This window comes from Vicia villosa, linkage group LG3, assembly GCF_029867415.1.
Source record: "Vicia villosa cultivar HV-30 ecotype Madison, WI linkage group LG3, Vvil1.0, whole genome shotgun sequence".
Taxonomy (NCBI): Eukaryota; Viridiplantae; Streptophyta; class Magnoliopsida; order Fabales; family Fabaceae; genus Vicia; species Vicia villosa.
This window is the reverse complement of record NC_081182.1, coordinates 58,349,330-58,373,358: the sequence shown is the minus strand read 5'-3', so window position 1 is coordinate 58,373,358 and position 24,029 is coordinate 58,349,330. Positions and strand designations below refer to the sequence as shown.

The 24,029-nt window shown below is 34.6% G+C and overlaps 2 protein-coding genes across 2 annotated transcripts; both read left to right on the top strand.

The window, feature by feature from the left end:
• Positions 1–17,652: 17,652 nt before the first annotated feature.
• On the top strand, positions 17,653–19,038 carry LOC131658146 (uncharacterized). Its single transcript, XM_058927476.1, has 3 exons — positions 17,653–17,846; positions 17,973–18,120; positions 18,229–19,038. Exons 1-3 carry the CDS (start codon positions 17,653–17,655, stop codon positions 19,036–19,038), a joined length of 1,152 nt encoding a protein of 383 aa, XP_058783459.1.
• Positions 19,039–20,829: 1,791 nt separating this feature from the next.
• LOC131655845 (glycine-rich RNA-binding protein 4, mitochondrial-like) lies at positions 20,830–22,695 on the top strand. Its single transcript, XM_058925652.1, has 5 exons — positions 20,830–20,980; positions 21,385–21,542; positions 21,648–21,716; positions 22,157–22,263; positions 22,346–22,695. Exons 2-5 carry the CDS (start codon positions 21,419–21,421, stop codon positions 22,487–22,489), a joined length of 444 nt encoding a protein of 147 aa, XP_058781635.1. The 5' UTR covers positions 20,830–20,980; positions 21,385–21,418; the 3' UTR covers positions 22,490–22,695.
• The last annotated feature ends 1,334 nt before the right edge of the window (positions 22,696–24,029 follow it).

Sequence of the window (24,029 nt, the reverse complement as noted above, 5' to 3'; positions counted from 1 at the left end):
ATTTTGTAACACTTGTAATAATGTTTTAAAGAGAAAGTAAAGAATGTCACTTTATAACCAATTCATTGTGTTATTCTTATTTCCTTATTTTCTACCCTTGTGTGTTTCTTGCCGATAAAGAAATTAATTATACTTTGTTATTTCTGCATCATTTTCACAATAAATTGGTGCAGTGAGCGTGGAGAATAATGTCGTCAACAAAGTATGAGATTGAAAAGTAGTGAATGGTTTCGGTCTGTGGCATTTGAATATGGAAGCCCTATTGGTTCAGCAAGGTTGGTTAGAAACGTTGAAGGGAGTCGCAACCATGGACGTTGCGTTAACAGAGAAGGAGAAAAGGATTATGGTGGAGAAAACCCACAACGCCATCTTATTGAGTCTTGGTGATAAGGTTCTTCTTCAGGTTTCGAAAGAGATGGCGGCGGCGAGTTTATGGTCGAAACTCGAAAGTTTGTACATGATCAAATTATCGGTCAATCGATTTTACCTAAAGCAAACTTTGTATTCATTCAAGATGAGTGAAGACAGAGTCTTGGCTAAGTAGTTAGATATGTTCAACATCCTGATTCTTGATTTTGAAAATATTGATGATAAGATCGATGATGAAGAAACCCTATTGTTGCTGTGTGCTTTGCCCGTATCACCTGCTCACTTCAAAGAAACTATATTGTATGGAAGAGAGTTTGTGACCTTTAAATAAGTTTAATCATCCTTGTATTCTAAGGATTTGAATGAACGAAAGGAGCACAAACCATCTTCGATTGGTGAAGGCCTGTCGGTTAAGGTGAAATTCACAAAGAGAGATGGTAAGTTTGATAAGAAGAAGGGTAAATGTCAACATAGGTCTTATAATGGTGATTCATCTGGTATTTGATGTTATCATCCTAAGAGACAGTGTCATACAAGAAAAGTGTGCCTTGAACGCCTGAAAGATCATGTAGGTAAGGATAATGATAACTCAACCATTATTCGAGATGATTTCAGTAGTTTTAAGTAGTGACTTGAGTAAGGATTGGATTATGGATTCAGATTGCACTTGGCACATGACTCCAAACAAAGACTTGTTCGAGGAACTATGTGATCAAGATGGTGGATCTATATTGCTGGGAAATAACAAAGCTTACAAGATTGCATGTGTTAAATATGTGAGATTCAAGATCCACTATGAGTCAATAAAGTTGTTGAGTGAAGTCAAGTATGTTCATGATTTGAAGATAAATTGTATTTCTATTGGTGAATTTGACAAGAAAATATATGTTTTCCAAGGAGGGAAAGTATCCTAAGAGTCATGAAGGGGTCGAAGGAAGTCTTGAGAGGCATGAAGAAACAAGGCTTCCATACCCTTGAGGTTGAAGTTGTAAGTGGTTCTGTAAATGTTGAATTCGTAGAATCTTTGTCGAAGATAGAAATTTGGCACATGATATTGGGCCATGTCAGCAAAAGGGGTCTGTTCGAATCGGGGGGAAATTTTGCTTGGTAGAGACAAAGTATAAAAGTTGAAGCTTTTTTAACCCCGTGTACTTGGAAAATCTTGCAGAGTGAAATTTAATATAGGCAAATGAAGAACACATGGATCCATTGATTACATCCATGCTGATCTTTGGGGGCCTGAAAGGTGTCCATCACATTCAGGAGCAAGGTATTTTGTATCCATAGTTGATGACTTTTCCAAAAATTTATGGATATTCATCCAAAAGACTAAAGATGAAACTTTTGGAAATTTCAAAAGTTGGAAGACTCTGGTCGAAAATCAGACTGGCAGAAAGGTTAAGAGGTTGAGAATCAACGATGGCCTTCAATTTTGCAACGAGGTGTTCGACAGTTTTTGTGCAGACTCTGGTATATCAAGGCACAAAACTACTACAGGTAATCCCCAATAAAATGGTTTGCCTGAAAGATTTAATTGAACCATTTTAGAAAGAGTTAGATGCATGTTAGCTAGTGTTGGGCTAAATTGGTTATTTTGGGCAAAGGATGTTTCGACAACAACATATCTGATAAATAAATGTCCTTGAATATATGGATGTGAAGACTGCTTTCTTGTATGATGATCTAGATGAAACAATCCTAATGAGGCGACCTGAAGGTTGTGAAAAAAAAAGGAATGTAAGATTATGTGTGCAAACTAAATATATCTTTATATGGCCTAAAATAATCTCCTCAACAGTGGAATAGGATATTCGACAAGTTCATGGCACACATAGGTTTCATTAGAAGTCATTCCGACCATTGCGTTTACTTCAAATTGCGACCTAGAAATTCATTTGTTATTTTGTTGCTATATATGGATGATATTCTCATAGCAAGCAACAATGTTGAGGATGTAATGAAGGCGAAGTTTGAACTCAACAAGGAGTTTGACATGAAGGATCTGGGAGTTGCATCCAGGATTCTTGGGATTGACATTCGGAGATATAGAAGGCAGTCGAGATTATGCTTGTCCCGAGAGACATACGTGAAGAGGATTCTCGACAAATTTGTTATTCGAATTCAAAGCATGTTGTGACACCAACAAATTCTTAGTTCAAGTTGAGTATAAATCAGTGTCCTTGTACTAAGTTCGAAAGAGCTTATATGAATGGCATATCATATGCTAACATAATAGGTTCTTTGATGTATGTTATTGTATGTACTAGACCCGACATAGCATAAGTGGTAAGTCTTATAAACAGGTACGTGGCAAATCTTGAAAAAGCTCACTAGAAAGCATTGAAGTGGATACTGAGGTACATAAATGGGTCTCTAATTAGATTCCTAATTTATGGTGAAGATAGTAAAGCAATAATCGAAGGGTATGTCAACTCTGATTATGTAAGTTATATAGATTATAGGAAATCAATTCCTGGATATGTGTTCACTATGTTTGGCACAACAATCAGTTGGAAAGCAAAACTTCAGAAGGTTGTTGCCTTATTAACCACTGAAGTGGAATAATATATCGCCCTCACTGAAGTTGTGAAAGAATTAGTATGGCTTGAAGGTTTTGCAAAAGAGCTAAAATTTCAAGGTCAAGTTATCATTGTTAAATGTGATAGTCAAAGTGCAATACACATGTCGGAGAATTTAGTCTATCATGAGCGAACCAAGCAAATCAACGTGAGGCTCCATTTCGTCAGAGGGGTAATCGAGCATGGAAAAGTCCAAATGTTGAAGGTTTCAACAAATCAGAATGATGTTGATATGATCACCATGGCATTTCCAAGTTGCAAGTATTTCCACTGTATGCAGTTGATAAAGTTGCACAAAGAATGCTAGTTTATTCGTTGATGTTATAGAGTTTATTCCAAGATGGAGATTTGTGAGATATTGGATCTACGCTAGTATTGTCGCATGATAGCTTCTTGGTTCGATAATTTCATAGGATCTTAGCATGTTGTCGAAGTATGTTCACATATTGTAGTTGAAACTCTGCAATGTTATAGTCGAAGTACGCTAAAGTATGCAGTAGTCGAAATGCTAGAATTGTATCTCATCATTGTATAGAGTAAATCCTAATTAGGGTGAGATGAGTTATTTGTTATTTTGTAACACTTGTAATCTTGTTTCAAAGAGAAAGTAAATAATAATAGTTTATAACTAGTTCATTGTGTTATTCTTCTTCCCCTGTGTGTTTCTTGCCGATTAAGAAACTGATTATACTTTGTTATTCCGACATAGTTTTCACACACATACACACACACATATAACTCCCAGAACTCCCAGTAGTCCATGAAGTAGTGAGAGGTGAATCAAGGTCACAGAAGCAACAAACTTCCCTTATTCGTGATGCACAACTATTACTCGACATATAACTCGCTTGTGACATTGATGAAGATGGGCAAAACGAGGTTCGTGAAAAATGTTTCTGCTTAAAAACGAGGATGGGAATGGAAACGAGGATTGGATAAAAACGTACACAAGCTTTTTCTGAAATAAAGTATGGATTATGGTTATTTATGATTTTTCAGTTTTTTTCAGTTTTTTTTTCAAATAATAAAAATAAATTTTAAAATGTGATTATCCATATAAGCAATGCCACATATAACTTTTTTTGACACATCAGTGTTTCTGAAGGGAGAAAGTGGGGGTAAAGATCAATTTCGTTGATTTGGAAAATATAAGACCATTTTCATGAGTTGATTAAAACACGAGGACCAAAAGCGAATTTAAGAAGAAAAAAAATGTTTAAAAAACCGGACTGAACCGACCGGTCGGACTGGGAAGTGGCCAGGTTCGCTTGTTCGATCGCCCACATCTTTGAACCTGATGGAACCGGTGTGAACCGGGAAAACCGGTGGTTCAACAACTTTTTTTATTAAAAAAACAACGTCGTTTTGAGGTTTTTAAATTTTAAAAAAATGAAAATAGTTTTGTTAACTAGTTTCACAGAGCCACACACCAATTTCCAGAAACAGAAGAAGAGAAGTGGAATACGAACAACTGCAACCTTGCACTGTCGTTCTATTTTCATAACAACACCGGACCTTTCCTTTCCCGTCACTGCGCCTCCATCTTCAATCTCGCTGCACCACTGATGTTTATTTATTTTTTATTCTGATATGTGTTAAAAATTAGAGTTAGTTCAAGTTGAAATTGAAATTACTGATTTTATTGTTGTTGTCTGAGAGTTGTTGTTCTTGGTGACTTATTTTAGATTTTTATTGAAATCGTTGAAACACAAACTATGCTGGTGTTTTTTTAACAAAGTACAGTAGAGAGCGAGTGATGAAATTGAACTCCAGCGAATAAGTAATATGACTTCACTTCTTATAGGCGGCATAGTTTTTGAGTAAACTAGTATTTTGAGGTTATGATTGAGCTGGAACCCATTAGTGATTTTTGATTCCGGTGTAGTCTTATTCTATATCAAGTAATTAGAAATTTATCATAAATAATAATTATACGTTCATTATTTAATTATGAGTTAGCAACCAGACTTAGAAATGAATAAATTTTAGTATCTTTATTGTATTGTAAATACTGGTTAATCTTCTAGAAATTTAAATATGTTAATAACCTTTTTATGCTCTTTTTTTATTTCATCAAATGAGGTAGGAGGATGAAAAATTAATAGATTCCATTAGCAGCACAACAATTCTGTTATAATTGGGTATAAATGTGAATGGATCCTATAGTCATAATTTCCTTTAAACATGATTGATTTATTAGAAGTTGTCTAATGTCTATGCATTCCAACAATACCTAGTGTATTTCAATTCTGATTCATCTTATATTAAGTTTTTGTTGCAGTTTGATGACTTTAAGAGTATACTGAAATGCTATAGTATTTTTAAGATCCATTAACAAGATATACTTTATTTTCATATGAAACAATATTTATATGCACTTGGCAATTTTTAACTGTTTTTCAGGAACATGGAATCTTTTAAAACACCGTCATCACAACCACCATCACAAGAAGCATCTTTAGCTCAAAGTTTAGTTCAAAATAATGTTAGAGAAAAGACTGATATAGCTTGGGCACATTGTACTAAAAGTCCTAATGGAAAATCTCTTGTTTGATGGAAAATCTTTTGGTGGAGGTGGAATTCATAGGGTAAAGCAACACTTGGCTGACATAGTAGGAAATATTGAAATTTGTAAGAAAGTGTCTGCTGAAATTTGTTTTCAGATGAAACAACATTTCAATGAGCGGAGCAAGAAAAGAAAAGCTTCAGATATGGCTGAAAGTGAGTCATTTGCTGCGGAGGGAGGTGAATTTCAAACTGGTGCATCTAAAAAGAATGATGCTCGCATTGGTACTTATTTTTTTTACCAAGAACAACTCCGGGAGCTCAACCTACTTTAAAAAGTGTGGTGCAAAGTAAAGAAGTGGTAGAAAAGTGTGATCTTGCTATTGTCAAGTGGTTTATTAATGCATCTATTCATTTCAATGCTGCAAATTCACCGTATTTTCAACCTGCAGCTGATGCTCTTTGTTGTATGGGTGATGGATATAAAGTTCCTACCATGCATGCTCTTCGTGGTAATTTGATAAATAAGTGGGTTGATGACGTGAAGATATAGATAGAGTAATATCGTGCTATTTGAAAGGATACGGGTTGTAATCTTATGGCAGATGTGTGGACTGATAGTTGTAGGAGAACTCTTATCAACTTTTTAGTTTATTGCCCTAAAGAAACTGTTTTCATAAAGTCTGTTGATGCCTCAGGTGTTTCTAAAACTGCAAAAACACTACTTAAGCTTTCCAAGGAAATAGTGTTGTATGTTAGCCAATAAAATGTTGTTCAAATTGTTACAGATAATGCTGCGGATTATGTTGCTGCTGGAAAGTTGTTGGAAAAAGGAGTTTCCTAAGTTGTTTTAGCCTCCTTGTGCAACATACTGTATTAATTTAATGTTGCAATACATGGGGAAATCAGAGGAAGTAAGTGAGGCAGTGTCAGATGTTTCAAAAATTACCAAATACATATATAATCATTGTTTTGCATTGTATTTGATGAGACAAAATACATGTGGAAGAGAAATACTTCGTCCTGCTCCAACCCATTTTGCTACTAATTTCATTGCATTGCAAAGTATTCTGTCTCATAAAGATGAACTAAGAGCCATGGTAACATCCAAAGAGTGGACAACCACAACTTATTCCAAATATGTCAAGGCAAAGCAATTTGTGGAACAAGTCTTAGACTCAAGCTTTTGGTCTACATGTGCTGGCATAGTGAAAATTACAGAACCTCTTGTACGTGTGTTACGTTACGTGTTATTGATAGTGAAGATGAATAGACTATCCTATCGAGCTATGTATAAAGAAATAAAGGAGATTGAGAAGAGGTTTAGAAGAAATAAGCTGAAAGTAAAGCCTTATTTGAAGATCTTGGATAATCGTTGGGATGCACAACTTCGGAAAAATCTTTATGTTGCTGGTTATTGGTTAAATCCATCTTGTATATTTAGTCTGGAATATGAAAAAAACAAGTCCACCACCCAAGGCCTTTTGGATGTCATTGAAAAGTATGCTTATGATAGTAAAGAATTGCGATCTAAATTAACTGTTGAAATGACTTCATTCAAAAATTGTGAAGGTAGTTTTGGAAGGTTAGCAGCCGTAAAAAACTGAGATGAAGTTTTGGGAGGTAAAAATATATGATAAACTTTAAGCATTTTAATACAATGTCAATATGTATTTTAAAACGTTTTCTAATTTTTTTCACATGCATTATTCTAGATCAATGGTGAGACACTTATGGAACCAAAACGCCCAATTTGCAAAAGCTGGCTATTCAGATTTTAAGTCAAACTTGTAGTGCATCTGGTTATGAATGAAATTGGAGTGTGTTTGAACATATTCATTCAAAAACGAGAAATAGGTTGGAGCATCAAGAACTTAATGATCTCGTTTATGTTCGTTACAATTTACGGCTACAAAATAGGTATTGTACTTAGTATGCTTTATATGTTATTGTTTCGATACTTGATAAACAAGGCTATTTTGTTTTTGTCTTGATGACGTGATAATATTGGTTCTATAGTTAAGAAATATGATATTGTTTGGTTTATAAACAAGGCTATTTTGTTTTTGTCTTGATGACATGAGAATATTGGTTATTTAGTTAAGAATATATGATATTGTTTGGTTTATTAAGAAAATTATATAGTTCTATAGTTAATAATATGTGATATTTCTTGGTTTGTTAAGAATGTATATTATTGTTTGATTTGTTAAGTTTGTTTAGTTCTATATTTGACATTATCGTTAATGATTTATATAATCAAGAAAAAACAAAATTATGATCCTATCAGTTTTGAAACACTTGGTGATCATTCTAATTGGGTGTTGGAGGATTCACCACCATTCCTGACCATTGAGGAGGTGGAAACACTACACAAAGATCTTGCTAGTATAACAATCAAACCTATTTCAAATGATATTGGTATGGTATTAGTTATTGTGATTACAATTATGTTATTTTAATTTATTATATGTCAATTGCGAAACTCTTTAAATTGATGTTGTTATAGATGAATTACATTTGGATGAACTTGACGTTGAGGGAGATACACAATTTTTTTTTTTTTGATAACTATGAGGACCAAGGCCCAAAAGAAAAAACAACTACACTACACAATTTACTTTCGGAGAAAACAACCAAAGTAATGGTATCATTGATGGAGAAGATGTTGCAAATGCGATTGATTTTATTGCAAATGGTTTTGATATTGAAGGAGATCCCAACATTAAATAATTTTTTTTTAATAACCAACAATTGAAAAAAAAATACATAACTAACCACGTTTCATAAAAAATTACGCAAATAACTAGGTTTTAGAAAAAGTTATTAAGGAGGAGCCATATGGGATGGCGTGTACAATAGGAAGGCGCCAATTGGACTGACGCCTCCTTTATTTTGTTCAAATTTTTCCAATTTCCTGCGGATTTACTTGCGGATTATTTTGCGTAGGTAACTCCGTACGAAAATCCGCAGGTAATGTTGTTAAATCAACAGAAAAATTGGAAAATTTTGAAAAAAAATAAAGGAGACGTCAGTCCAAATGGCGCCTTCCTAGTGTACACGCTATCCAAGATGGCGCCTCCATGCATTTTTAGGAGGATGAGCCATTTGAGATGACTCCTCCTTAGTAACTTTTTCTAAAACTGTTTATATGCGTAATTTTTTCTAAAACGTGGTTTCAATAGTTGGTTATTCAAAAACAAAAATCGAAATAATTTTACCTCTTTGAAACTAAACTTAATATATATTGGAGTATTTCTATTCAAAAGTACTCAATTATATTATATATTGAAGTATTTTTGTTCAAAAGTTCAAATTTGAATATAACTTATGAACTAGTATTGAATTTATGATATGGTATTTTCTAAAAATTTAAGTGCTATTTATAATTTTTTTTTTAGAAATTGAATGATTTGGTTCGACTAATTTTATACTATATAGTTTTTTTACAATGACTGATCTATTAAATCGAGTTATCCGGTTTAATTTAATTTGCTCATGTGGTTCCACCAGTGATCTAGTGGTTTGACTGATGAACAAGTGATCTAATACATTTATTGGTTTGACTACGGGTCCGGTTTTTGAAACATTGAAATTGAAAAGAAAAAAAAAGTAAAAACTCCCCGCCTTTGCTACTATGTGACTGCCGACTGCGACGATGGAGGCTGAGAGTCGTTGTTGCTAGCATAGTTGTGCCACTTAGAAGTTGTTCTGACCGCGCTTGTTGCAACCATGGTTTCAAAACTCTCCCTCAACTTGTAAATAACAAGTGTTCTCAGTTACTTGAATCGCAGTGATGATCTTCAAAAGCAAAATAACATTATCTAATTTCCAATATTTTAGCTCTTAAGAAAAATTATTGTTCTATATTCTTCATTAATATGTCTTTTTTATTAGATTCAGTTGTTTTCTTCTCAGGCTGTTTGATTTGCAGAACAACTAAAACATATTAGTTATTTATGGTTTCAATCCTCAAATTTTGTAGAATCTTCTACACAATAGAACCATATGGTGCTTTGAGACACTGTCATTTTGAGAAGCTATGTAGGGTAGGGCTTTTATGGGATTTGGATAACAAACCACCCAATTCAATTCAACCTTATGAAGTTGCCAATAAGCTCAGAATTGTTGCAGCTTCTTTCGGGGTTGTTCGCCATATGGTGGCTTATGCGAATACTCACACTTTTAGCATTGTCCCTCGTGTTGTTCGAGAGAGTCGGAAAGAGAGAGAATTGTTGTATAGTTTGGAGAATAAGGGTGTGATAAAGCGAAATGAGCCTCGTCTCTGTCGTGTTTGTGGGAGAAAAATTTATACGAATGAAAAGCTTGTTAACCATTTCAAGCAGTTGCATGAGTGTGAGCATGCGAAAAGGGTAAATCAGATAGAGTCGGCTAGAGGGAGTAGGAAAGTGAAGCTGGTGGGGAAATATTCTATGAAAATGGAAAAGTATAAGAAGGTTGTTAGAGTTGTTCTGACTCCTAAAGTTGGGTATGGTTTGGCGGATGAGCTGAAACGGGTAGGGTTTTGGGTTCAGACTGTGTTGGATAGGCCGCAAGCTGCAGATGTTGCGCTGCAAAAGCATATGGTGGATATGATGGATCATAGGCGAGTTGAGTGTATGGTGCTTGTATCATATGATTCTGATTTTGTTGATGTGATAAAGGAAGCAAAGCTGCGATGTCTCGAGACTGTTGTTATTAGGGATATTAGTAGTGACGGGGTCTTGAAAAGGACGGCTGACACAACATTTTCTTGGGAGGAAATTTTGACGGGGAAGGCTAAGAAGGAGGCTGTATCGGTTGTGGAAAATTGGAAAGATCGTGATATATTGAAAAGGTTGGAGTGGACATACAACCCGGATGTCGATAAAAAGAAACTCAACCTGGACGATGATACAGTTTCTGAAACATCTGGAGATGATGATGATATTGAAGATATTTGTGATGAAATTGATAATGACTACAAGGATGATAGAGGTTCTTGGTGGAAATTAGACTTCGATGATAATAATGTTATAAATTGATAATCACTGAAACCTATAAATCTTACATGTGAAGCTCACCAAGAAAGCTACTGATATTGTAGATTTTAAGTATATCGCAAGATTTGTTAAAAGAAAGATAGTCATTGTCAATAGCTCCTGTGATCTACGTTGAGTTGGTGGATCAAGCTGAGTCTTTTATAACTGATGCCTCAGTTTGCCCTGTCGAGCAGGCTCGTAGATCCACCCTCGTGTTGTGTATCGCCATTGCTGCATTTTTAGGGTTCACTCAATGTAATTTCACCAGGTAATGTTCCTTTTCATCTTAAAAGAAACCCTTACTATTCCTATTTCTATTTGCTACTTTGGTTTATGAGGCAGTAGTTTTTAATTGCAGGCATTTGAAGGAAAAAGTGCTACCGAGATTCCCTCTGCCTCTGGTTGAAATTGAATGTGCTGAGTGGGACATTTGGATGTTTAATAATCTTATGTCTAATGGTTATGATTTGCTTGGGAAGTTCTCAAACCTTCAGGTACTCCATTCATGCGAACATGGCATTGCATTTTTATTTAACAATTCATTATTGATGTATTACTGGCCTGTTTGATTGATATATTTTAACTTATCTAACTTATTTTATGACATAGACCTTTCCGAGACTATTTGAGAGAGTTTATGGAAACATCATATGAATTGTCCATAAGTTGTTTTAGTTTGACTTTATTATATTTTTTCTTATGGCTTATACTTAAACACTTAATGATAAGCGATTATCCTATACACACTTAATTATGTTGTTTATTTAATTAAGTTGTTTATCTAAATATGGTCTATACAAAAATAATTGAAAGAATTATTTTAATTATTTTGATTTAACTTATACTTGATTCAACTCAAGCAACTAATTAGTCATCATTCTTCTCTAGTATATAGTTTTTGCTAAGATGTTACTTATGAGGATGAAAAACTTATCAGTTGATATTAGAAGTCTTACTTGGTGGCTTGGAAGGGCTTTGCTTCTTGAACAAAGAATTTTGAATGAGCGATCTTCTACCCTTTTTGATCTCTTGCATGCTTATATGGGCGAAGCCTTACAATAATTTGGCATTTCATAACAAGTTCAGAGTTATTGGAAAGTTGATTTGCTTGACGGAGAGAGCTCGGCCATTGTCTCCTTGCTTCATTAAAATTAAAAAATATTCTGACTTTGCCATGCAAGTAAATTACTTAATGTCTGCTTCTGCCAACAAGCTACTATGAACAAAGAACCATACTAAATTATGTCATAACTTGCACCATAATTGGTATCCTGTCCTGAATGAATTCTTGGACTTTCCTGGCTCTCTGGAAATGCAATGTATAAAAGCATCAAAAGTTAATATTTATTTTTTGATTATTTGGGAAAATTATTAGTGGTGTCTCATCTTTAATAAACATATTTTAGAATATTGTATCATGTCTCATTACCTCTTTTAATGACTTTGTTATTTCTGCCTGGATATTAGCAACATACAAATGACAATATTTGTACAGTAAAAAATTTGTGAGGTTACTTTTTCTGGTTCCTTTGTGTGTTCCAACTGCTTTGCGTAGCCACGTTGTAGGTGAATCCTTTTTTAGGATTTACTAATCTGTTACATAATTAAGTGAGAAACCGGAATAGAAACTAACTAAAATAATTCCCTGAGGAAAGAAAGCGGAGTTGGTCAGGGAAAAAGTTATGTTTTTCTTTCCATGGTTTATGGGCTTGAATTACATAAATTATCATATCTTTTCTTTCTTACATTTACTTATATTAAGCAAAAAGTAGTTGTCAAATACAAGGTTAAGCACGGCCCGTGTTTGCTTAGTTTATTCACATGCATTTGCTTCTTGCTTCTCACCAAAAATACTAACTATAAATGATGTTTCCAATTTGTATTTCCTATCCAGTTGTGAGGATTACCTTTGAAGTGTACGAGTACATGTTGGAAGCATGATGGACTTGGATATTTTAAATAATTGTGCTTTTGGTATTAGTAGAAAAATAATTTTATAGTAAATATTTCCTGTAGAATACCACTTGAGTGTTGAAACTTGAAATGATGGTTAACTTTGATTTCTCTCGATGTTCTTTATGATGAAGTACCTTACTGTAACAGGACGCATTTTGAGTCAGCTGAGATGACGGCTGGGTTTCAGCTATCACTGACCAGGCTCTTGGTTTCTGTACCGTACATCAGGTAAATAATAAACTTCATTGTTGGCGTGTTTCATTCATGGAATTTACCTTTTTGTACGTCATTCTTTGACATAGGTTGAACCAAAGGCACAAATGGTACTTGTTGCATGCTCAAGTTCGTCAAACAGTGAGGAGAACCGCTCCTTAGCAGAACTGACATCCAAACATGTTATGGCATCAATGGTGGAAGTAAATTATGTCAGCATCAAGCTTCAGAAGCATCTGACATACTTGTAACTTAACAGGAACAAAACAGGCTGTAGTTCTAGCATTCCGCCTTCTAATTGAGAAGAGTTTCCAACACGATGAATTGCAACGTCAGTTACCCTATTTTGTATGCAGTTCTAATATTATTTCTAGCATCTGTATATTTCTTACAATTTCTTCTATCAATCTTCAAGATGAGCTTGAAGTGAATGAAAGATAGAAATGGAATCAAATCAAACGAATGGTGATCATGGTTTACCTTTACTCAACAATTGTTCTTCTAGGTTACTACTGTAGTCTGTAGACATGCAATTGAATTTTCAATTAATGTTGCTAAATTTATACATAATAATTTGAAGTGATCATTTTATCAGCCACATATTGAAAGTTTCAGTATGTTGATTGTCAAATGACAAATCTGAAGCTACAGGGCTTAAAATTAGCATAAATTGCTACAGTTTAATCAACTCTCATGTTAAGCATATGATCTCTTTAACTATTTTTGAGTCTGATGAAATGAGAGATTTGTTTAAAGTGAAATTAAAATCAATTTCGATAATCTTATTTTCTTTTCAAAGTGAATTGATGTCTATTTAAAATAGTGCACATTACTTAAGACACCATCTTATAATTTAGGTTGGTCCTAACTCGTCTAATGTGGAGAAATGAATTAATTTGGGACTTATGCTGAAGTTATACACGAATTACACAATAGCAAGCATAATTCAAAGTCAAAGGATACAATAAGGTTGCATATGTTTTAACATTTAATTTAATATAAATATAATACATTGAAGTTTTTTTTAAATCTTTGCACCTGTAAATACTACAATGGTTTCAATTTGGCTATTATGTGATTGTGAGTTGTCTTAATTTGTTTATTGCACCTAATAATAATGCATACATATTATGGTGTTTATATGCCTAGTATTCGTGCTTTGAGAAAGTATGAACTTTGCTATGTAGATTCTAGACATGACCTCCCTCACCCCAATTTATTTTTTGTCCATTAATTTTTGTTGCTTTCTCTTATAATTTCAGGGAATATGGTGAAATTTTGGTGCATTGTGGCTTGATAGGGGAGGCAATAAAAGGAGTTTGATGATTTAGAATTAAGGGATAATCTTATACACTGCTACTGGTATGATATGGTGTGAAATCAATGAATCAATTTTCTCTCTCAATACTCACGCCATATTGCTTAATTTGATGTTTGCTATGGAAATCGGTCTCTTAGAAAAGAAAGCATTAGATGTTGATCTCATTAAGAAATGTTTTTTATAAAGGCCAAATGACCCCAGGTTATGGTACGTTACTTGCCTGTCTTGCTTTTGGTTTTCTTTATCAGGCTGTGGTTGCACTTGAGCAATAACTAATTAGCTATCAGTGTTATTACTGAAGAGAATGATAAAATGTTGGTATATTTATTCTCAGCTTAAGGCTGGTTTATAAAGAAGGAATACCATAAATTACAATCAATTTCTCCATGATGGAAAATAAAGGAGAATAAACGAATATAATAGAAAACAATAAAAAAGGAAATAAAATATTAAGACATTTTCCAACACCCCATCAAGTTAGTGCATAGATATTGTTGAGTTGTGGTTTTAGAGAGAAATCTTTGAGTATGAGTCGAATTGTTCATAGAGAACTGTCGTGTTGGCCTTGCGTTGGAAAATTTATGGTTCACAGAGAACCTTGTTTTGAGGTAGTTTAGAGAGAACTTCTCCAAGGAGGTCAAAACCACTTCTAAAATACAAGTTCCCAGACAAAAACACATCCCCATTTCTAAGTCCCTTCACACTTTCTTATATTCATTTCCAACAACACTTTCTTCTTTTGTCACCCGCAACAACACTTTCTTCAATTCACACTTTCTTATATTCATTTCCAACAACAACACTTTCTTCATGCTGAACACAAAACCATCTTAGAGGAAATGTGTTCTGATTATCACCTCACCAATTCACACCAAACTCAGGATGACCACCCTCTTGTACCCAATGAGGACATTTCAAGCTATGCCAATAATGGGAACGGGAATGTCTATCAGGAGAACATGCAACAGCAACTTCAACCACAAAACTCTATGCTTTTCGATTATGCTCTCAACCTCGAAACTCTTTTGCGTTCTCTCGACCCAACTCCCAACAACGATTATGACAGGGGGGTCCAGGTTTGTTTGTTCCTTTCTAATTAATTTGCTTCTTTCAATTCAATTGTTGCTCTTAGAGATCGATTGAATCTACAATTGTGTTATTATGGTGCAATTGGATTTATTGAGTGAAGAGTGAGAGAATTGGTGATATTATTTTGCCAGCTAATGCATTCTCCAGGCGCACTCATAATGTTATGATGTGCCAATATTTTCGTCAGCCAAAGTAGCATTTGATCTTAATAGAAAGTCCCACGTCGAGTTTTTAATAACAAATGGAAGTGTTTATAAAGCTTTTTTAAACAATACTTGCTAAATGTCAAGGTGTTGGGCTGTTGGGTAAGATAATTTGGGCTTAAGGTCCAATATTATCTTTATATTTTGATACTTTAAAATAATAAAACACAAAAAATATTAATAAAAATGAAAATAATATTTCTGAAAAAATATTAATTGTAAGAAAATATAATATGTGATTAAAAAAATAATAATAATAAAAATTCTACGTAGGTTTAAAAAACTAATTAAAAATTTAAAAATGCCATAATGGACTGTCACGTAGGAAAAATGAAAGAATCTTTGATGCAATCTGACAATCAGAGGCTTATTTGACAGAATCTGAAAATTACGACGGCCTTTTAAAAAAAATCTTTTACAGGGGATTAAACCAAATCTCGCTAATATTACAGGGAGGGTTTGTATATTTAACCCATTATTATATATAGTATTGAATGGAAAAAATATAAATAACCATGTTTTAAAAAAAATAAAAAGCACATTTTTCAGAAAATTTACCTGGATAATCAGGTTTGCAGGGTGCCCATACACATAGGCGTCATCTCTCATGGCGCCATAATGTATTTTTTAGGATACGTGTCATTCCATATGGCGTATTAGTTCAAGCCTATTTAGGACTGGCAAGTGGTGTAACGCCTATGTGCATATGTATTTTTTTTTTGTAATTAATAAAATAAAATTAAGGGAATGAAAAAAATTTGAAAAATGAAATAGCATTATAAAAGAGTGGGGTTTTAGGGGGCCATGGAGGGTGGCGACATAAGGAAAATATAGTTTTTTTTTAAGTTTTCTTTAAATAATATATATATATATATATATATATATATATATATATATATATATATTTGGCTTATCACCACCGGTATAGTCCGATTCGGGGGATCAACTCTGGCATCAAGTGGGTCAAGCCCCCTCCCGATTGCAGTTGCAGAGAATCAAATCGTGGTTCTCCCTACCAAGTCCAGCGCCAATCACCACTAAACCAACTAACGATTGGTATAATATTAAATATTTCAAAAATTCGAAAATATATATTACTCATCAATGATAAAAACAAGATTACAAATGTAAAAAAAAAAAGAGAAGAAGAATACAAATATTTTAATGGTCATTATCACCGTAACGACCCTCGGTTCCGCACTTAGGCGTTCTCTAAACACGTTGACCCTTAACCCTTTGAGGTTCATGTTGTGTTTGGGTAGATGACCCTTGTAATAGCCCCTCAATGCACTTGTTGTCCATGTATTCCGTCAAGCCACTAAATTGTCTCAGGTATCTACGGTCAAATAGTCGTTTGCCTATGCCATCAAAATTTTGTCGTGGTGGTGGAGGTGATGGGGATACGATTTCTGGTTGGTAGCACTCAACACTTGAATTGCCTTGGTAAAAAAACATTATTGCTTGGGGTGATTTGTAGCCATATGTTTGTTGTTAGGTGCTACGGTAATGTGATGTTTGTGGGATTAATGGGTCGCTTGGGTTGTATTCCTCTAGTTGGTCCAAGTCGGGCCAAGGTTGAGATGTGGAGGGGACCGCCTCTGGGTGTTGGGAGTATTGTCTTTATTGTTGGTATGAAGTTTGATAATTTTCTTGGTAATGGTATTGGTCTTGGTGTTGGTATTGATGTTGGTGTTGGCGTTGTTCTTGGTACTGAGTTTGGTGTTGGTGATGTTGTCGTTGTTGGGTTGGTTGTTGGTTGTAGGTTTGTTGGCTGGGGTCGTGTAAATAGTACGGGTCAGACACAAACGGAAAAGGTGTGGTAATCGATCTGTTCCAACTCATATATTCTTCAGTTGGTTTCATGGGAAATGGGGCAACGGGGAACCGTAGAACATGTTGGTGACGCCTCTTCCACATCTCATGCCACTCTGGAGTGAATTCTTTCCAACTCACAACATTCCATTGGTGGTTCCCTCTGCGGAGATGCCAATTGCCCATAGACGTCGGGAGAGCCGGGATTTCTTGACGCATGCTGAACTGGAGTTTCACATGGTCACTGTGGTGCATCTCTACAATGTTGTACCGTAAGATAGCTGTTTTTGCAGTTCAGACAACTTCATCATCAGAGTTGGGTTCATGTTGGAGACCCATGTATGGTTTCCAATAAAATTGCATATAATTTTCTTTATATTATTTAGAAGATGGTTTATATTAAAATTATAATTCTTAGAATATGAATAGTTTAGTGGTAATACATTCTCCTGTCGAAGGTGATCCAAGAAACACAACAATCATAATTTGTTGAGTCACTAGTTATTGATTCACTAGTCGATGAGCAAGTAGAGGTCGATGTCATGGACGAAGAAGAAGAAGAACCGTAAATAGAAGTTGATCACATGGTCAATAAGGAATCTAAAGACGAACAAGACGTTGTTGTGCCTCCAACTCATGCGTACACACCTCATGCAAACATGAGTAACTTGAACTTGGATGGGGATGAACCATCATCTGATATTTTCTTCGACCTGTACATACAATCCGATGAACTGTTAAAAGTTGGAGATAAATTTCGTTCAAAGGAGGCTTACGTGTGAGCCAATAAAAAGTTTCATATGGTACAAAATGTTGATTTAAAAGTAGATCGCACCAACGCAAAGAGGTACATAATTCTATGTGTAAACCTTGATTATGCACCCAGTCTCTCTGTATCATACAGGAAGAGAAGTGATTCCTGGGTGATAGGATCTATTTCTCAAGAACACACATGCGTTAACACCAATTCGTCTCAAGATCATCGAAAGCTAAGTTATGATCTTATATGTCAAGAAATCTTACCTCATGCAAGCAATGATCCATCATTGAAGGTGAAAACGATAATCTCTTATATCGTTACAACATAAAACTATACTCCATCTTATATAAAAGTGTGGTTAACAAAAACCAAGGCAATTGAAATTGTGTATGGAAACTAGGAGGACTCCTACAAACAACTTGCACGTTTCTTGACCGCACTTCAGATTTATGCTCCTGACACCGTTTCTATTTTAGAAACACTACCGATGCATGATCCCGAAGGAACGTGTGTCCAAGGAAATGGGATATTCCATAGACTATTCTACATTTTTCAACCTTGCATAAGAGGATTTGCATATTGCAAACCAGTTCTTCAAATAGGTGGAGCATGGTTATACGGTAAATATAAAAGAACCCTATTGATGGTTATTGCACAATATGGAAACAACAATATTTTTCCAATTGCATTAACTCTTGTGGAAGGTGAAACTGCTGGGGGTTGGAGTTTCTTTCTTAAGAATCTTCAAACATACATTTCTCCCCAACCTGATCTCTGTTTGATTTCCGATAGGCATGCTTCCATTGAGAGTGCATACAACAATCCAGCTAACGGTTGGCACAAACCACCTTCAAAGCATGTCCACTATATTCGATATATTACACAAAATTTCATGCGGGAGGTCAAGGATAAGTTTCTTCAGAAGACTTTTGTCAATGCGGGATATCCATTAACTCAACAAATATTCCAACATTATCGCCGTGAAATAGTATTGTCAAATTTGAATGTAGGCATGTGGATTGATAATCTTGCCAAAGAGATATGGACTAGTGCTTACGATAACAAGCAACGATGGAGCCACATAACAAACAATCTTGTGGAATCGATGAACGGTGTTTTTAAGGGAATCCAAAACCTTCCAATTACTGCGTTGATAAGATCAACCTACTTTAGGATGGCTTCGCTATTCGCAACAAGAGATGAACGATGAAGTGCAGTTACAGAACTAGGGCAATTGTTATGGGAAAGCTGCATGAAATTTATGAAAGAACAAACTGCCAAAGCCAACAACCATCATGTTACAACTTTCGTCTGATTCAACCAAACCTTTAGTGTCAAAGAAACGATTGACCATAATGAGGGGATGTCGAGACAAGAGTATTGGGTTCTACTATAAGAAGGTTGGTGGGATTGCTGAAAGTTTTAAGCCTTTCGCATGCCTTGCCCCCATGTCATAGCATCATGTTCATATACGTACCGAGATGCCTTAACACTCATATCTCCCATTTACAAGACTGAGCCCTTGCTCGACGTATACAACAACATATTTCCAGAGATAGCAAAAGAGGATTGCTGGCATGTGTATGAGGGGAAGTAGTTTGGCATAATGATATGATGCATAAAAGGAAAAAAGGTCGCCCCAACAGCACGCGTATTAGAACCAATATGAATGCTCATGAAAAAATGGAAAGAAGGTGTAACATATGTCGCCAAGTCGGACACAATACAACTAACTGTCCTAATCGTGGAACAACCTCCACCAACCAATAATTATACGTCCTATTTGTAATATCTTTTGTAGAAATCAATTGGACTTTTATTTATTCCTGAAACATATTTATTACAACTAAACAAACACAAACAACACTGAAACAACAACAACACAAACAACACTGAAACAACAACAACACAGACATAAAATAACATCATTAATACAACAACGTTTTTAGGATATCACAATTGTCAAACTAATGTCTTCTGATCCATGCATCATGACACAAACATCATTGTCATTCTTAACTTCATCCCACCAACGTTCTGTTTCTCCCGTAATAATTGACGTGCTCGTTAGCCTCTGAATTCTTTTGATGCTTTCACCAGCTTCGTACTCCCCGTCTAACTAGAGCATCAACGACCTCTTCAGATGATCCATGAATGAATGTTCAAAAATTTCATTTTAATCAAAGGTTTCACAGCTGAGAACAGAGAGAATGTTAGAAAACGATGGAGAAAATATGTGAAAAATGTAGGGTGAATGAGGGTACATTTATAGGGAAAACCCTAATACATAAGAGCTATCCTATATGGCTCATATGTATAAACTCTGTACATAGGCGTCATCTAAGATGACAGCCCTAAATGAACTTGAACTTATACACATATGGAGTGACGCACCCCAGATAAATTTTCTGAAAAAAAGACTTTTTTTAATGGTTATTTATATTTTTTCCTTGAATGGAGAAGATTGCACTAGAGTCTCGAGTGATAAATTTATCTTCAATATATATGTTGTTGATTTTGTAATTTGTTGATAAGACATTTTTAATTAGACTTAAATTTTGTTGGAAAACATGTTACAAATATATTATATGCTACTCCGACTCTTTATAAGTGATAGATTTATTGCATATGATAAAATCTAAATTATAACCGCTAAGCTTGTTAATTTTCTTGTTAAGGAAGCTAATTGTTTAGAATTAATCTCTAGTAGTCTTATATGAATGTCGTCATATTTTCTTAGCAAGAAGACAATACTTGACATCTTGAATGTTTTATTTTTTAAAAAATAATTATTTTTCATTTACTTTTTCCACCTCTTGTATCATGTATGCAACACTTTATTCAAGATTAACATTTTACATTTTGAATTAAATCCAATAAAATAAATATATTATATTACAATATTAGATTAATATATTATTTGTATATATAAGTAGGCCATATAGAAAAGGCCCATCAAGTTTGAAATAATCAACGAATAGACACCGTACATCATCTGCAGTTGCAATTTATAAACGTACACTCACCCGCAGAGGATCTGACCTCCCGAAACCACTTGCACTATAAAACCGAAGATATTTCCAAGCTGAAATCATTTTCAAGTGTGAGTGAGATTTTCTGCTTAAACCCTAGCCGCTTCACTCATTTCTCAGGTAATTTTATTCCTTCAACTCTAAAACCCTAATTCTTGCTCCATAAACAAATTATGCATGAATTTGACGCAGTTTCACATATCTTTCTGTTGATTTATTGTTTGATTTCTTTGTCCATGATTCTCTGCGCATTTTAGGGTTTATCAGGTTTTCATTTCTTGCGATTTATCGGTACTGTAAATCATAATTATACGATTTTCTCTCGTGGTTGATGCTTTCTTGTGTTGATATTACATGCTGTTAATTTCTCGCGTTATTTATTCCACTTCCAATTTACGATGTCAGTGATTTGAAAAAGCAGTGTAAATTTTGTTTTGTTTAGTTATTTATGGTAAATTAAGTATGCAGATTGGGTTTTTATTCATGTTGTTGTGTTAATACTGGTTTTGTTGTTTATGTATCAGTAACTTTGAAGGCTTAACTCAGTCTTCAATCAAAATGGCTTTCTGCAACAAGCTTGGAAACCTCTTGAGACAGGGTGCTACTCAGAGCAGCCATGCTCCTGTTTCATCCATGCTTAACTATCTTCGTCACATGTCTTCAAGCAAGCTCTTCATTGGAGGTGTGACTTTGGTTTTAAACCCTTGTTTATGTTATTGTTAAATTGATATTTATATTATTTTTGTGTTGTTAATGAGTCTTATATTTCTGGCTTTTGTAATCGCAGGCCTTTCATATGGAGTTGATGACCAGTCTCTTAAGGATGCATTTCAAAGCTATGGGGAGGTCATCGAGGGTGAGTTCATCTACATTTATTGTTTATAAGTTGTTTGATTTAGCTTAATTATCCTGTGTATTAACCAATAATCCCATTTCAATTGTTTGCTGAAGAATTATAGAAATTGTAATTTGTCTAGGAATTTCACTTGTTTATGATATTTGCATTGTGGGTTATAAATGTGAAGATTTAAAATGATTTTTTCATGTAATTCATGCATTTAAGTGAGCGTGTCTTTGACTCTTTAGCACCAACATCTCTGATAAAAGACGTGTCCGTGCTTCATAGTCTTTGATAATGTTTAATTTATTCATTTTTTTCAAATTATTACTGCTGTGTTGGTGTCGAGGTGTCCGGGCTTCATAGTCATTGGTTTCATGATTTTTATTATATGAATTGATATCTCCCTTTATGGATATTGATGTTGCTTCAATCCTCTATTTGGCTCCTTTTTCCAGCAAGAGTTATCACCGATAGAGACACTGGAAGATCGAGGGGATTTGGATTTGTTAACTTCACCAGTGATGAGTCTGCAACTTCAGCACTCTCTGCTATGGACGGGCAGGTTGTAATAATATGCTGTTAAATATCGATCATTGTTTAATTGCATCCGTTAGTTAGTTGACTGACATTCTTTTGTTTATCAGGATTTGAACGGCAGAAACATTCGTGTGTCCTATGCTAATGACAGACCTTCTGCACCTCGTGGTGGCGGCGGTGGTTATGGCGGCGGCTATGGGGACGGTGGTTTTTCAAACCGTGGTGGCGGTGGAGGAGGTGGCGGTTGGTGATGCATCTTCTCAATTGATGTGTTTTCTGGTTATATTGAGTTCTTGTGTCTAAAATTTCTATGAACTTGTTACAATCCAAGTGGAAAATCACTAATTAGTAAAATGTTATGGATTTTTTTTTTCAAATTTTGGTGGTTATGTTTTTCTAGGTTCAATGTGTTTTAACTCCTAAAATAATATAGTACAATATGATGTGGTTTTCTATAGTGTGCATTTGACATTGGATAAAATGTTCTGTTGCATTTTGACATTTGCTCATTAGCATGACCAAGCACAGCTGTAAAATTAAAATCTTCACCCAACTCCTTTTAATGATTATGTCACCCTAAAACTACTGGGCTTGCAAATGCTTATTCGGTTACAATATGTCTGTTTGTAATCGCAAATGTGAAAGTTCAAACTAACATTTGGGATCATTATGATTTTAAGTTTTCATGGGAATTGCTTCTCTCATCCCTAGTGGTGGAGAACCATATTATGGAAACTCAAATTTACCCCTCAAATATGAAAATGCATTTTCAAAGGTATTTCATATACATCACATCTCTTTGTAAGTAAGTCACAGCTTCAGAAATTTCTTGTTAACAGTTGGCTCTTAAAACTGTTGCAGTTACTCCTCTTAAAAAATGAATAATCTAAAAAGTAAAGGGGTCTTTTGTTCACTACCCTTGTAAATCTCTAAAACTAAATGCTTCTACCAATGATGACTTACCTGTAAGATCACTTGTTTGGGAAGTTGTATTCGTGGAGTCTTTTCTATGAAATATGCATGGTTTTTGATGAAGTGCAAGTTTGGTCTTTCAACACTCGTATTCTATTTATATTAATTGGCTTAAACGCCTTTTCTGAAATTGGCAACTGTTCTTGCATGCTTAATAACACTAAACATTACTATTTTTGTCTAGATATTTTACAAAAGTGTTTTTTATAGGCTCTTACAAAAATGTTACACGGTAAGAACAGATGAGCTTGGTGTTTCCTGGCTGTTGTCGTCGATTCAACAACATCGGTGGACAGAAAGGATAGGAAAGTATCTCAACGCCAAGAGGACTCGGGAAAGTGTGGGAGGCATTGAAGTTGTGGGTTTACGAAAGCATTCTTCTAGATTTATTTTGGAATTATATTTTTGGATAATTTCTTTTGATAAAATAAGGGGGTGATTTACTTAAAAAAAAAGTGTGGTGCATATAAGGTGCGTCCGAAAATATATTTATAAATTTTAGAGACATTTTAGATTTTTCTTAAGGGTGTGAAAGCAATCTTTAGAGTGGCAAGAGCAATCTCCATTTTCATTGGGTACTACTATTTTCCTGCCCAAACACAAGTTTGCACGAACATTCAAGTATATTTTGGATCCACTTAAAGTTTTTGTTGAAAGGAAATCTAAATGTCTTTAGAACAAACCGAGAATTTAACTTGCCATCTCCAATTATACCTAACACCTCCATATTTTTTTAATGATAAAAATGTCCTTAATAGTATTTACCATTAAAAAATTTAGTAATTTACAATTATTAAAAAAATTGACTATGATCTATGA